The sequence below is a fragment of the Dendronephthya gigantea genome, unplaced genomic scaffold, assembly GCF_004324835.1.
Source record: "Dendronephthya gigantea isolate DGI-Jeju-01 unplaced genomic scaffold, DenGig_1.0 000007F, whole genome shotgun sequence".
Taxonomy (NCBI): Eukaryota; Metazoa; Cnidaria; class Anthozoa; order Malacalcyonacea; family Nephtheidae; genus Dendronephthya; species Dendronephthya gigantea.
In genome coordinates this window covers 878,461-892,562 of record NW_021163017.1, presented here as the reverse complement: position 1 = coordinate 892,562, position 14,102 = coordinate 878,461, and the positions used below count along the sequence as shown (strand labels likewise).

The 14,102-nt window shown below is 36.8% G+C and overlaps 1 protein-coding gene across 1 annotated transcript; it reads right to left on the bottom strand.

Annotated features, from left to right (window-relative positions):
* Positions 1-12,106: 12,106 nt before the first annotated feature.
* Positions 12,107-12,964, bottom strand: LOC114517147 (allatostatin-A receptor-like). Its single transcript, XM_028536806.1, has one exon. It carries the CDS (start codon positions 12,962-12,964, stop codon positions 12,107-12,109), a length of 858 nt encoding a protein of 285 aa, XP_028392607.1.
* Between the last annotated feature and the right edge of the window lie 1,138 nt (positions 12,965-14,102).

Genomic DNA, 14,102 nt, shown 5'->3' with positions numbered 1-14,102 from the left:
CTTGCATGACTGCATGGATTTCAAAGTCCTGATTAGGTAAAAAAATTCTGTTTATTATGATTGGGTAGTAACAACCAATTCTCCAATATATATATAAACAAGCAAAGATATATTTAAACTGTCGACCACTACATTATATGATTTACAATGTCGCCCCTACTGGACTGAACTGGGTTTTTTTATTATTTTTTATTACTATTAAACCGGTTAAAATATCGCATGCAATAACACAAGGCTAAATTCCTATACGTATAATTTTAACTTTTTCTCTTTTTGCAACCTCTGACTTTGCATTTTACTTTTCTCAACCTGCGTTTTTTTATTTATATGAATTTACCTTAATTTAGGAGTTAAATCATCTTAAAATCGATGAAAGACTTTAATTGTAGCACTCAAAGATTTTTCTAGCAATTTTGATCGCGTCATGCATCCGTGGTGGCCCAACTCACCCGGGTTCAGCTCCACACCCCATAGGGGCGGCCTCTCCCTGGCACATGTCGGAAGTACGACCGCACCACAGTCAATAACGTTGCGCTGTTTTGCAACAGTAGAGCAAACGGAATGTTTTTCGATAGTTTGACATGCGTAATACGTACACGAGTGGGTTGGCGGCGTAATTGACGTAATATAGTCCACAGAACACTCCAGTCAAAATCCGAAATTCGAGGACGGAGCCGTTAAGCATATCTTTTTCCGCAGCGTACTGGAAGAATAATCCTGAAAGCACGATGCTGGCGAACGCAATACACGCTATGAGAATTATCGTGTGCAAAAACTGCTTCTCTTTCATCAATCTCGCCTGCTGCTGTCGATCCGAAACGTTGTTGAGTGCCAAATTTTTAGACTGCTTTTTCAAGTTGTAGCATGACAGCGCATACATCACACACGAGAGTACAATCACGACAATTCCAAGGACGTTAATTATATAAGGATCACGATCGTTTGTTATCTGAAAGAAAGTTTCTTTGAGAGGCAACGCGACGCCTGCAAACCAAACGAAAACCAACCAAAGAGCCACCATTTTACCTTTTTCCAAAACGCGATGTTTCAAGGGATACACGATCAGCAGGAAACGATCCAATGAAATTGTCCATATCGTAAATGTGGATACAAAGAGCGTGGAAACTAAAGCAAAATAAGCAATACTTGTTCCCCATGCTTTGTCTTTAGGCAAAAATCTTGTGAACGGAAAGATGAGACACGACAAGAAATCAGAAACAGCCAAGTTGACAATAAGATACGTCCCGGAGCTTCTGAAGCATTTCAGCGGGTCTTTGACGAAAGCGATGAAAAGAAATATGTGCGAAATCACACCAAAGATACAAACTATCGAGGGTAAAATGGTCATATAACCCAAATGATAGACAACATATTCATCTTCCGAAGCTGCCATTTTCTCATGGTCGTAACAGTCTTAAAAAGATGATAACATGTTCAATAAATACTTTTTTATAAATGCAAGCTGTATACACCTGCTTGCACATAATATTTCTTAATAATAGTGTTACAGACCTCTTGTTAATATATACGTTATTCACTTCTTTTAAAGTTGATTGACATCTAAATTCTAAATATTACCAAACAATCATCCACAGTTTGAAAATCGATGTAGTGGATGTGCGTAGCTATATGTCGATTGAACAAGGGAATGGGAAGCGGGTGAAAAGGGGAAGAGATATCTTTTTCCCCCTCCCATTAAACCAAAAGAATGGTCTATGTCTAATGCCTGTATTCTAAAAGCTTAATCACACTCAAACTGGTTGGGTAAGTGTAAGGTGTATTTGAATTAAAAATGTATATTAAAGTAAGTTATTAATGCACTTTCTGTCATTTAAATTAAAATAATATCTTTTTGTGTATTTTAAGCCATTAAACGCTTAGCTCAAAACAATAAACGTTTTCCTGTTATAATCAACATTTCAAGACGAGCATTATCAAAATGTTATTGCTTGTATGTATATATAAAGATAACAGGCATGCATATACTTTTGAAATCATATAATGTAAAGGCGAGTTTCATTTTGAACACATCACGTGGTTGTCGCATGAGCTGCAGATGTGTTTATTTAAAGTAGCTGAAAATATCACTGAACTTTCGTCGTCTATAATTTTATATTTAACTCGATATAATTAAACTGTCTTTCAGATTGCATCATAGATTTTGTGTAAAATGACCGATGAAAACATTACTAACTCTGTGACTATGATGAGCTTTAAAATAAGTTATAATAGATTGCCAGCTGCCATAATCGCTATCTTTGGGGTAATTTCAAACATGTTACTTCTTGTTGCTTTCATAAAAGATCCTTTAAAATGCTTCAGGAACTCAGCGACATATCTTGTGATGAACCTTGCAGTTTGCGATTGTCTATCGTGCCTGCTCGCTCCATTTTTTCATGTTAACGTTTTAGCAGCTGATTATTCGACTGGTTGGCGATTTATCTACGCACAAATAATCTCTTTGTTCGGAACAGGATCAATGGTATCGATAACATCGATATCAATCGACCGTTTCCTAATGATAGCTTATCCGATGAAACATCGCATTTTGGTCAGGGGGAAAGGTATGATCGTATGGCTCGCAGTCATTTGGATTCTCAGCTCTTACTCTTGTGTTCTGGAAATAGCTCATGCCCCTCTGGAAGGAATCTCAGCGATTATTTTTGGCAACATACCTTCCAGTCTTGTCGTATTTTTCTCAGTCATGTACGCTTCAACTTATCACAAGTTAAAGCAACAGTCGAGGAACATTGCTTTACAAAATTCAACCGAAAGCCGCGCACAAGAAAAAAGAATCGTTAAAGAAAAGCGTTTTCTAAATACAATTATTTTCATAGCGTGTATTGCTTTCTTTTGTGTCGTGCCGGCAATGATACTTTTTCAGCTTTTTTATAACAACGAGGTTCAACAAGGAATTGCTTTGGGAATTCTGTACATCAACTTTGCGGTGAATCCTTTGATTTATAACGCACGTTTTCCAAACTATCGGAAAACACTTTACTTGCTTTATTGCCCCAGAGGTTCTCGACTTTGAAAGGGCATGGGGAAGTTTGACAACCGGACGTTTAGAGCAAGAACAGGGCAATTTCCTCCGCCAAATGGTTTTCATCTCAAACGGTCAGCGAGGGTTGAGGATATCGAGACGGCGAAGTGTTAAGGTCCGTTTACACGATCCTATTTTGTCGGATCCAATTCAGTACTACTGGCGTATGGAATGTAGTTTGTTATTGCTGAAGCAGTACTTCATTGGTTTTAGTCGATTTGCTGCTCATACTTTGCAAGTCCACAGACTATAAAACATCCGTCAGAAGTGGATTGGATCCGACAAACTTAGATCGTGTGAACGGACAATTTGGGAGAGAATTATACGCGAGAACAGTGAAGAATAACAATTTACGAGTTTTCTACAAAGAGTCACAGGTTGTTTCAACGATAAAGAAACTGGAGGAAGGTAGACACGCTTCTAAGAAGTCCAATACAGTATATGTGGTGCTTTATGGATAGAAGTAGAAAATGTGGATTAAGAGAGTGCTTAATGAAGAATGCTGCGTGGAGAAAGATTTATGATGGAGAGACGGTACCATACTGAGTGTATGGGCTAGTAAACTGGTGTTGAGAGAAGGTGAATGAGTCATATAGAGAATGGAGAACTATACGTGGTAGTTTTAGTTAAGCTGGAATCATATGAGGGTGTCTGCCAATGAGAAACGATGTTAAACGACAAAAGGTCCTTGTTAATTAAGTGTGGTACACAGAGTTTACAAAATACAATATTTGAATGAAATTTTTTTCGAGGAGGAAAGAGTTCCAGGGATTATTTTATTATACATCTAATTATGCGGGGAAATGTAATATACTTGTGCGCGGGACACAAATCTATAAAAAAGTTGTCTCGTCAACCGATGATTTGCATTTTAATAAACAACCGATGTGCTGTGAAAACGCAATTAAAATATATTTTTTTAAAAAAATCATCGCAACATTCAAAACGCCTGCATTTTCAAGAAATAGTTTTTACATCTTTACATCAAAGAGCTTGAGATTGAGTAATGAAAGTATAGTTTGGAAAAACAGAGAGAGTTCATTTTCAGGCAGTTTCTCCGCTGTCACATGAACTGCAGGTGCATTTGAAGTAAGTGAAAACATTAACTTTCACTTCATTTTATTTTCAACTCGATCAGCTCAGTGTAGATTAGGAACCGTTCAGGATGAACTTTGAGTTAAGCTACCAAACAACTCCGGCTGCCATAATCGCTATCTTTGGGGTAATTTCAAACATGTTACTTCTTGTTGCTTTCATAAAAGATCCTTTAAAATGCTTCAGGAACTCAGCGACATATCTCGTGATGAACCTTGCAGTTTGTGATTGTCTATCGTGCCTGCTCGGTCCAGTGTATCTTGCTGGCGTTTTAGCAACTGCGTATCCGACTGGCTGGCTTGTGACGTATTCTCACCTTGTGTGTGGTTTAGCCACAGAATCAATGATATCCATAACATCGATATCAATCGATCGTTTCCTAATGATAGCTTATCCGTTAAAACATCGCATTTTGGTCGGGGGAAAAGCCATGATCGTATGGCTGGCTGTCATTTGGATTTCAAGTTCATCCTTTTTTGCCGTGAAAATGTTCTACGGTAACTCTGACAGAATAACTGAAGTTAGGATTAACAGTGTTGGAATGATTATCGTCGCAATTTCTTCAGTCATGTATGCGTCTACGTACTACAAATTTAAGAAACAATCGAGGAACATTGCTCTACAAAATTCAACCGAAAGCCGCGCACAAGAGAAAAGAATCCTTAAAGAAAAGCATTTTTTAAACACAATTATTCTCATAGCGTGTATTTCTTTTGTTTGTATCGTCCCGTCAATGATATTTATGCAGTTGTATGGTGCGACGGACAGTGTTGCGGCATCGATTTTTGCAGGAATGTTTTACATCAATTTTGCTGTGAATCCTTTGATTTATATCGCACGTTTTCCAAACTATCGAAAAACATTTCATATGCTTTATTGCTCATGTATGTAGAGGATTTCGAATTTGAAAAGCCGGAGGGAAACATTGCAAAACTTGTTTGAGCGAAAAGAAATACGACAGTCTTCTTCATAAAATGACTTATCTTGAACAGTAAGCGACTGTTGGAGATATATATGGAGATGGCTTGAGGTCGTTCAAAGGAGGAGAATAAGGAACCCGAGTTCTTAATGCAGGATGACCATTGACCGGTGGTGCTGTATATGAAAGGAGTGTTCTTTAATGGGAGGTGTGGAGAATGGAGAGAGGGGTTGCGCTCCCTTCAACGGAGAGGGACCCATAATAAGAGTGCATTATATGTGGATATATACTGAAGGAAATATACATAATTGAAATAATAAAAAGTATTATGTAAGATATATGTATGTAAATATATCAATATAGAAATTTTTGCCCCAAAATTGATGTAGCTAAAAAACTAATAACAGACTTTATGGCCATTATAATGCATGGTTTTGGGAGAATTTGCACGATCACATTGCATGGGAATGCTGTTTTTTGACATCAGTCAAGATAAGAAAGGTTTTTTATTGAAGATTGAAGTGAATAAAGAATGTCGTTTATCATATACTACGCTTAATATGAAGTAATTTTAAATAATTGATAGGCAAGAAAGATTATTAAAATGCAATTCATAAAAATGACAGCGTTACATTTATATATATATATATATATATATATATATATATATATATATATATATATATATATATATATATATATATATGTGGCGGGCATTAATCAAAGAAGCAATTCTATTTATTTATTTATTTATCTGCAGACCGCCATAATTTTGTATATTTGATGGCACAGCCGAGTTGAATGTTTAAACTGCTTTGGCCGTGGTCAAGACTTTGGACAACCTTTTATTTTATGTAAAAACAGCTTCATCAGCTGAAAACCCTATATAAGTTGAAAGAAAACCTTTCCTTAATCTAAATTTTCACGCTGAGAGTCCTCATTAACGAATTCCTAGTATAAAATGTCAGCTGAAAACATTAGTAACTCTGGGATAAACTTTAAATTGAGCTACGGCAATTCCCTGGCTGTCGTGATCTCTATATTTGGAGTAATTTCAAACATGTTACTTCTTGTTGCTTTCATAAAAGATCCTTTTAAATGCTTCAGGAACTCAGCGACGTATCTCGTGATGAACCTTGCAGTTTGCGACTGTCTTGCATCTCTGTTTGGTCCACTGTATCATGCCAGCATTTTAACAACAGATCATCGGACTGGTTGGCAATTGATCTACACACACTTTGTCTACTGGTTTGGGGCAACATCAATAGCATCGATAACATCGATATCAATCGACCGATTCTTAATGATAGTTTATCCGTTAAAACATCGCATTTTGGTCAGGGGAAAAGCCATGATCGTATGGCTCGCAGTCATTTGGTCTACAAGCTCATCCTTTTTTGCTGTTAAAATGTTTTACGGATTTCTCGGAAATAACCAGAAGGTTGTGAGACTTATGATCGAGAGTACAGGCACTGCCTTTGTCGTATTTTCCTCAGTCATGTACGCTTTAACTTATTACAAGTTAAAGCAACAATCAAGGAACATTGCTTTACAAAATTCAACCGAAAGCCGCGCGCAAGAGAAAAGAATCCTTAAAGAAAAGCATTTTTTCAACACAATTATTCTCATCGCATGTATTGCTTTCCTTTGCGTCGTGCCATCAATGATCAGCTTTCAGTTTTACAAATCGACGGACGGGGTTCTTCCATCAATTTTCGCAGGAATTTTTTACACCAATTTTGCCGTAAATCCTTTGATTTATATCGCACGCTTTCCGAACTATCGAAAAACATTTCATCTGCTTTATTGCTCCAGGAGATCTCGACTTTGAAAAACCAAATTGAAGCTTCTTGAAGCAAGAATTAAGAGAATGTCTTCAACATGAAATAAATGGTTTCATTTCAAACCGTTAGCGAGGGTTGGAACTTTTATAGGACGGAAAAAATTAAGGAGGGAATAAAAGAATAGAATTAAGAACAATGTCAATGGACATGCACTATATGCAGAATAATAAAATACAATTTCCAAGGACCTTGTTCCACATGATACGGGGTATTTGTTAGGATCTCTGGACGCAAGACGTGTTTTTAGGGCAAAGTTCCAAAGAAACTTTGCAATATTGTGATGGTGGCGAAAATTCGAACGAGTAAGACAGTCGGTCAGTCATAGTGTAAACTTTACGGGGGGTAAGTTGATTTATGCGTATAGTAACTTTTTGTACATGATCAGCAATTTAAAGTTTTTAAATCAGTTTAACTTGCTTAATTTATTAATGTAATATCCCTTTTGCTAAGTTCACCAAAATATTGAGGAATTTTGACCGTTACTGTAAATTTTGAAGCATTGCTTTTCCGTGGTTTGGGATTTGCGCAGATTTACCCCCGGAACACCCGATTTTTTCTTAAACGTCGCAACTGCGCATGTGCCGTCGAGCTTTGAACATTATTCACGATGTAAAGAAACGAGGAGCGACAAGCATTGCTTCAAAACATTCCGGGCGTAAAAATCGAGTAATTTTTTAAGAATCTACGCAATTTATCAACTTATGGGATGAATTATGAGCATTCAATTCCACACAAATATAGGCTAATTTGAAAGGTTTTTTCCATAAATGATACTATACAAAACGGACATTTTGTGCAGTAATCAAATCATTTTGGCGGTATACAGTATTGATTATAAGTATATTGTTTTTTATCGATTTACGCGTCGAAGTATCCACATCATAGACATAATATGCACCGCGGTTTATTTACATTATTCACAACGCAACTATTTTGGCTATTCTTATGAAATGACGGATAAATTGTTGCCATCATATAAATGTAGTGAATTTAGTCACAGTTGTTTGACGAAGAAAAGAGACTAAACTGAGAAAATTGCACCCGGTTAGGCCGGTTTACATGGACAACTAAAATTATAATTTAATACTGACTATATCCGCGACTAACGTAGCTTGAGTACTTTGAGTAATTTCCTGTTTATTAATGTTTAATGTTTAATTTCCTGTTGATTAAAGTCACTATATTTTTACTTATTTCATTATATTTCGAGAGTTCTAGACTTGGTCAAAATTGGCAACTGAGCTCTTGGGCCCAAAAGAAGATAATGTCCCCCGTATAACATGATTTTTATGACTCGAAGCAGTGGAGAGAGTGAGACTTGGTAACATTAAGAGCTGTTTTAGACGGAGTCCAGGTGAACGACGGACAATACTCTGCATCGAGCGCTCAGAAAATCGTGGACAAATGTGTGACTATGCATGCGCATGGCTGTCGAATATCATATGTAAACAATAATATATTAAGTGAACGATATTAGATGATACATGCAGTAAACATTTGTCGTACCGTTTTTTATTGCCACGAGTTCAATCTATTGCAGCATATACTAGCAATAAGTATGCATTATGACAATGTTGCATATAATCAACGGCTGATATAAAAACATTTTAGTGATCTATGAGCTAGCTAGCTGAAATACAAATTAAAACATTGTTTGTATTATGGAAATAACAGCGAGACATTCAGTGTGTTCATCATCAATAATGCACTTTTTATTCATTTGCCTAAGACAGCTATAGTTCGTATAAGCAATTATTGCATATATTTCCGTTAGTTTTTTTGTTGTTTGTTTTTTAAATACCTTTGAAGTACTTTTATCATATGTGTATAATATTTGATAGAATGAATATACTTTAATAATAAACCATGCTCGCCGTGCACTCGCGGCATAACTCAAAGTTTAGTCTAGTTGACACAAATGATTCCATGCAATTAATTTTTTTCAACTAAATCAGTTTCAAATTCTATTAAAAGGCTACTCTCTCCAGTTCTCTTTTCAAAGTCAAGTTCCTCTGGAGCAATAAATGAGAAAAAACGTTTTCCGATAGTTTGGAAACCGTGCAATATATATCAAGGGATTTACGGCAAAATTGATGTAGAAAATTGCCATAAACGTTGCTCCTAGGACGTAGTCCGCTCCGTGCAACCTTAAAATTATTATTGACGGTAGAATGCAAAGAAATGTAATGCAAGCTATGATAATAATTGTGTTTAAAAATCGCTTTTCTTTAAGGATTCTTATCTCTTGTGCGCGGCTTTCGGTTGAATTTTGTAGAGCAATTCTCCTCGACTGTTGCTTTAATTTGTAACAAGTAGAAACGTACAAGACAGAAGAGAATACGACGATAGTGGGGCCAAAACTGTAAAGGATCACTTCCTCGGTTCTTTTACGATTGCCAAAAACGAAATCTGCTCCAACAACGCATAAACTTACAATCCAAATGCTAGCGAGCCATAGGATCATGGCTTTTCCCTTCACCAAAATGCGATGTTTTATCGGATAAGCTATCATTAGGAAACGGTCGATTGATATTGATGTTATCGATACAACCGATGTCAACCCGAACCAATAGACAACGTGGGCATAAATCAATCGCCAGCCAGTCGAATAATCGGTTGTAAAAACGCTGATATGAAACACCGGACCGAGCAGACACGTTGCACAATCACAAACTGCAAGGTTCATAACAAGATATGTCGCTGAATTCCTGAAGTATTTTAAAGGATCTTTTATGAAAGCAACAAGAAGTAACATGTTTGAAATTACTCCAAGGATGCAGATTATGGCACCTAACGAATTGCTGTAGCTCAATTCAAAGTTTATTCCAGACTCACCAACGTCTTCTGCTGCCATTTTACTTGAAATTTGTTTTACAGTCGGTATGCCAATTGATCGAGTTTCAAACCCGAGAATGTTAGGTCATGTTATGAAATATGTTTCAATTTAGTTTTTGCCTCATCAATTATTTAGTATAGTTTTTAATCAGCTATTTATTAAACACGCACAATCACAAACTGTAATGTTCATCACAGGATATATCGCTGAATTCCTGAAGTATTTTAAAGGATCTTTTACGAAAGCAACAAGAAGTAACATGTTTGAAATTACTCCAAGGATACAGATTATGGCACCTAACGAATCGCTGTAGCTCAATTCAAAGTTTATTCCAGACTTATTAACGTCTTTTGCTGCCATTTTACTTGATATTTGTTTTACAGTCGGTATTTCAGTATATCGAGTATCAAATCCGAGAATGTTAGGTCATGTTTTATTAAATATGTTTCCATTTAGTTTTTGCCTCATCAATTATTTAGTATAGTTTTTAATCAGCTATTTATTATACATGACATTCTTTGTGGCAGTTATATTTTATTCTTAAAATTCTATTACCATATTGAAAATCCTCTCTATCAAGCATCCTCACTGTCTAATGACCCTCTCTATCAAGCACCCTCCCTCTATAAAGAACCCTCTCTAACAAGCATCCTTAGTCTCTAAAGAATCCTTTCTATCAAGCGCCTTCACTGTCTAATGACCCTCTCTATCAAGTACCCTCTCACCCTCTCTGTTCTTCTTTGAAACAAGGCCGCACATCGATATTTCGAGAGTGGGCTAATTCGTCATGGCTTCTCTAATTTTAAAATTTATCTCCACGCTAATGGTGCAAGATGATGGATTTTTTATATGGCAGAGTTTATCTTCCCCAGACTCCAAGAAGCTCCTATCAAGGTTGAGATCTTCGGAGGCAATAAAGCTGATGAAATGTTTTCCGATAGTTTGGAAAACGTGCAATATAAATCAAAGGATTTACGGCATAATTGATGTAGAAAATTGCCATAAACGTTGCTCCTAGGACGTAGTCCGTCCCATGCAACCTTAAAATTATTATTGACGGTAGAATGCAAAGAAATGTAATACAAGCTATGATAATAATTGTGTTTAAAAATCGCTTTTCTTTAAGGATTCTTATCTCTTGTGCGCGGCTTTCGGTTGAATTTTGTAGAGCAATTCTCCTCGACTGTTGCTTTAATTTGTAACAAGTAGAAACGTACAAGACAGAAGAGAATACGACGATAGTGGCGCCAAAACTGTGGAGGATGACTTCCTCGGTTCTTTTACGATTGCCAAAAACGAAATCCGCTCCAACAGCACATAAACTTACAATCCAAATGCTCGCGAGCCATACGATCATAGCTTTTCCTTTCACCAAAATGCGGTGTTTCATCGGATAAGCTATCATTAGGAAACGGTCGATTGATATTGATGTTATCGATACAACCGATGTCAACCCGAACCAATGGACAACGTAAGCATAAATCAATCGCCAGCCAGTCGAATAATCGGTTGTAAAAACGCTGATATGAAACACCGGACCGAGCAGACACGTTGCACAATCACAAACTGCAAGGTTCATCACAAGATATGTCGCTGAATTCCTGAAGTATTTTAAAGGATCTTTTATGAAAGCAACAAGAAGTAACATGTTTGAAATTACTCCAAGGATGCAGATTATGGCACCTAACGAATTGCTGTAGCTCAATTCAAAGTTTATTCCAGACTTACTAACGTTTTCAGCTGCCATTTTTCTTGATATTTGTTTTACAGTCGGTATGTCAGTTGATCGAGTTTCAAACCTGTGAACGTTTGGTCATGTTATGAAATATGTTTTAATTTAGTTTTTGTCCCATCCATTATTTAGTATAGTTTTTAATCTGCTGTTTATTAAACATGACATTCTTTGTTGCAGTTATATTTTATTCTTAGAATTTTATTACCATATTGAAAACCCTCTCTATCAAGCATCCTCACTGTCTAATGACCCTCTCTATCAAGCACCCTCTCTCTATAAAGAACCCTCTCTAACAAGCATCCTTAGTCTCTAAAGAATCCTCTCTATCAAGCATCCTCGCTGTTTAATGACCCTCTCTATCAAGCACCCTCTCTCTATAAAGAACCCTCTCTAACAAGCATCCTTAGTCTCTAAAGAATCCTTTCTATCAAGCGCCCTCACTCTCTAATGACCCTCTCTATCAAGCACCCTCTCTGTTCTTCTTTGGAACAAGGCCGCACATCGATGTTTCGTGAGTGGGCTAATTCGTCATGGCCTCTCTAATTTTAAAATTTATCCCCACGCTAATGGTGCAAGATGATGATTGATGATTTTTTTATATTGCGGAGTTTATCTTCCCCAGACTCCAAGAAGCTCAAGGTCGAGATCTTCGGAGGCAATAAAGCTGATGAAATGTTTTCCGATAGTTTGGAAAACGTGCAATATAAATCAAAGGATTTACGGCATAATTGATGTAGAAAATTGCCATAAATGTTGCTCCTAGGACGTAGTCCGTCCCATGCAACTTTAAAATTATTATTGACGGTAGAATGCAAAGAAATGTAATACACGCTATGATAATAATTGTGTTTAAAAAACGCTTTTCTTTAAGGATTCTTATCTCTTGTGCGCGGCTTTCGGTTGAATTTTGTAAAGCAATGCTCCTCGACTGTTGCTTTAACTTGTAACAAGTAGAAACGTAGAAGACAGAAGAGAATACGACGATAGTGGCGCCAAAACTGTGGAGGATGACTTCCTCGCTTCTTTTACGATTGCCAAAAACGAAATCCGCTCCAACAGCACATAAACTGACAATCCAAATGCTAGTGAGCCATAGGATCATGGCTTTTCCCTTCACCAAAATGCGATGTTTTATCGGATAAGCTATCATTAGGAAACGGTCGATTGATATTGATGTTATTGATAGAATCGATGCCATCCCGAACCAATAGGCAACGTAGGCATAAATCAATCGCCAGCCAGACGAATAATCGGTTGTAAAAACGCTGATATGAAACACCGGACCGAGCAGACACGTTGCACAATCACAAACTGCAAGGTTCATCACAAGATATGTCGATGAATTCCTGAAGTATTTTAAAGGATCTTTTATGAAAGCAACAAGAAGTAACATGTTTGAAATTACTCCAAGGATGCAGATTATGGCACCTAACGAATTGCTGTAGCTCAATTCAAAGTTTATTCCAGACTTACTAACGTTTTCAGCTGCCATTTTTCTTGATATTTGTTTTGCAGTCGGTATGCCAGTTGATCGAATTTCGAACTCGAGAATGTTAGGTTATGTTATGAAATATGTTTTAATTTAGTTTTTGCCCCATTAATTATTTAGTATAGTTTTTAATCTGCTGTTTATTAAACATGACATTCTTTGTAGCAGTTATATTTTATCTTTTTAAATTTTTAATTTTTAAAATTTATCTCCACGGTCTCTCTAATGGTGTAAGATGATGGATTTTTTATATGGCAGAGTTTATCTTTCCCAGACTCCAAGAATCTCCTATCAAGGTCGGGATCTTCGGAGGCAATAAAGCTGATGAAATGTTTTCCGATAGTTTGGAAAGCGTGCGATATAAATTAAAGGATTTACGGCAAAATTGGTGTAAAATACCGCAACAAAAATTGATTCAAGGACAACGTTTAGCGATTCATAAAAGTGAAAACTTATCACTGATGGCACGATACAAACGAAAGCAATACACGCTATGAGAATAATTGTGTTTAAAAAACGCTTTTCTTTAAGGATTCTTTTCTCTTGTGCGCGGCTTTCGGTCGAATTTTGTAAAGCAATGTTCCTCGACTGTTGCTTTAACTTGTGATAAGTTGAAGCATACATGATAGAGGAAAGTACGGTGAAAAAGCCCCCAGAAGCGACAGTAACTGCCATCCTGTCTTTGGGCATTTTGTATTTAAAATCTGTCCAACCAGGGATAGAACTTGCAATCCAAATTATCGTGATACAAGCTACCATAGCTTTTCCTCGGAGTAAGATGCGATGTTTCATCGGATAAGCTATCATTAAGAAACGATCGATTGATATTGATGTTATCGATCCAAGTGATGCCATCCCGAACCAAGACACACAGAATATGTAAACCAAACGCCAAGTAGTTAAATGTTCAGTTCCTCGAACGTCAAGGTAATACAATGGGCCAAGCAGGCACGTTAGACAATCAGAAACTGCAAGGTTCATCACGAGATATGTCGCTGAGTTCCTAAAGCATTTTAAAGGATCTTTTATGAAAGCAACAAGAAGTGACATGTTTGAAATTACCCCAAAAACGGAGATTATGACGGCCGGGGAATTGCCGTAGCTTAATTCGAAGTTTATCCCAGAGTTACTAATATTTTCA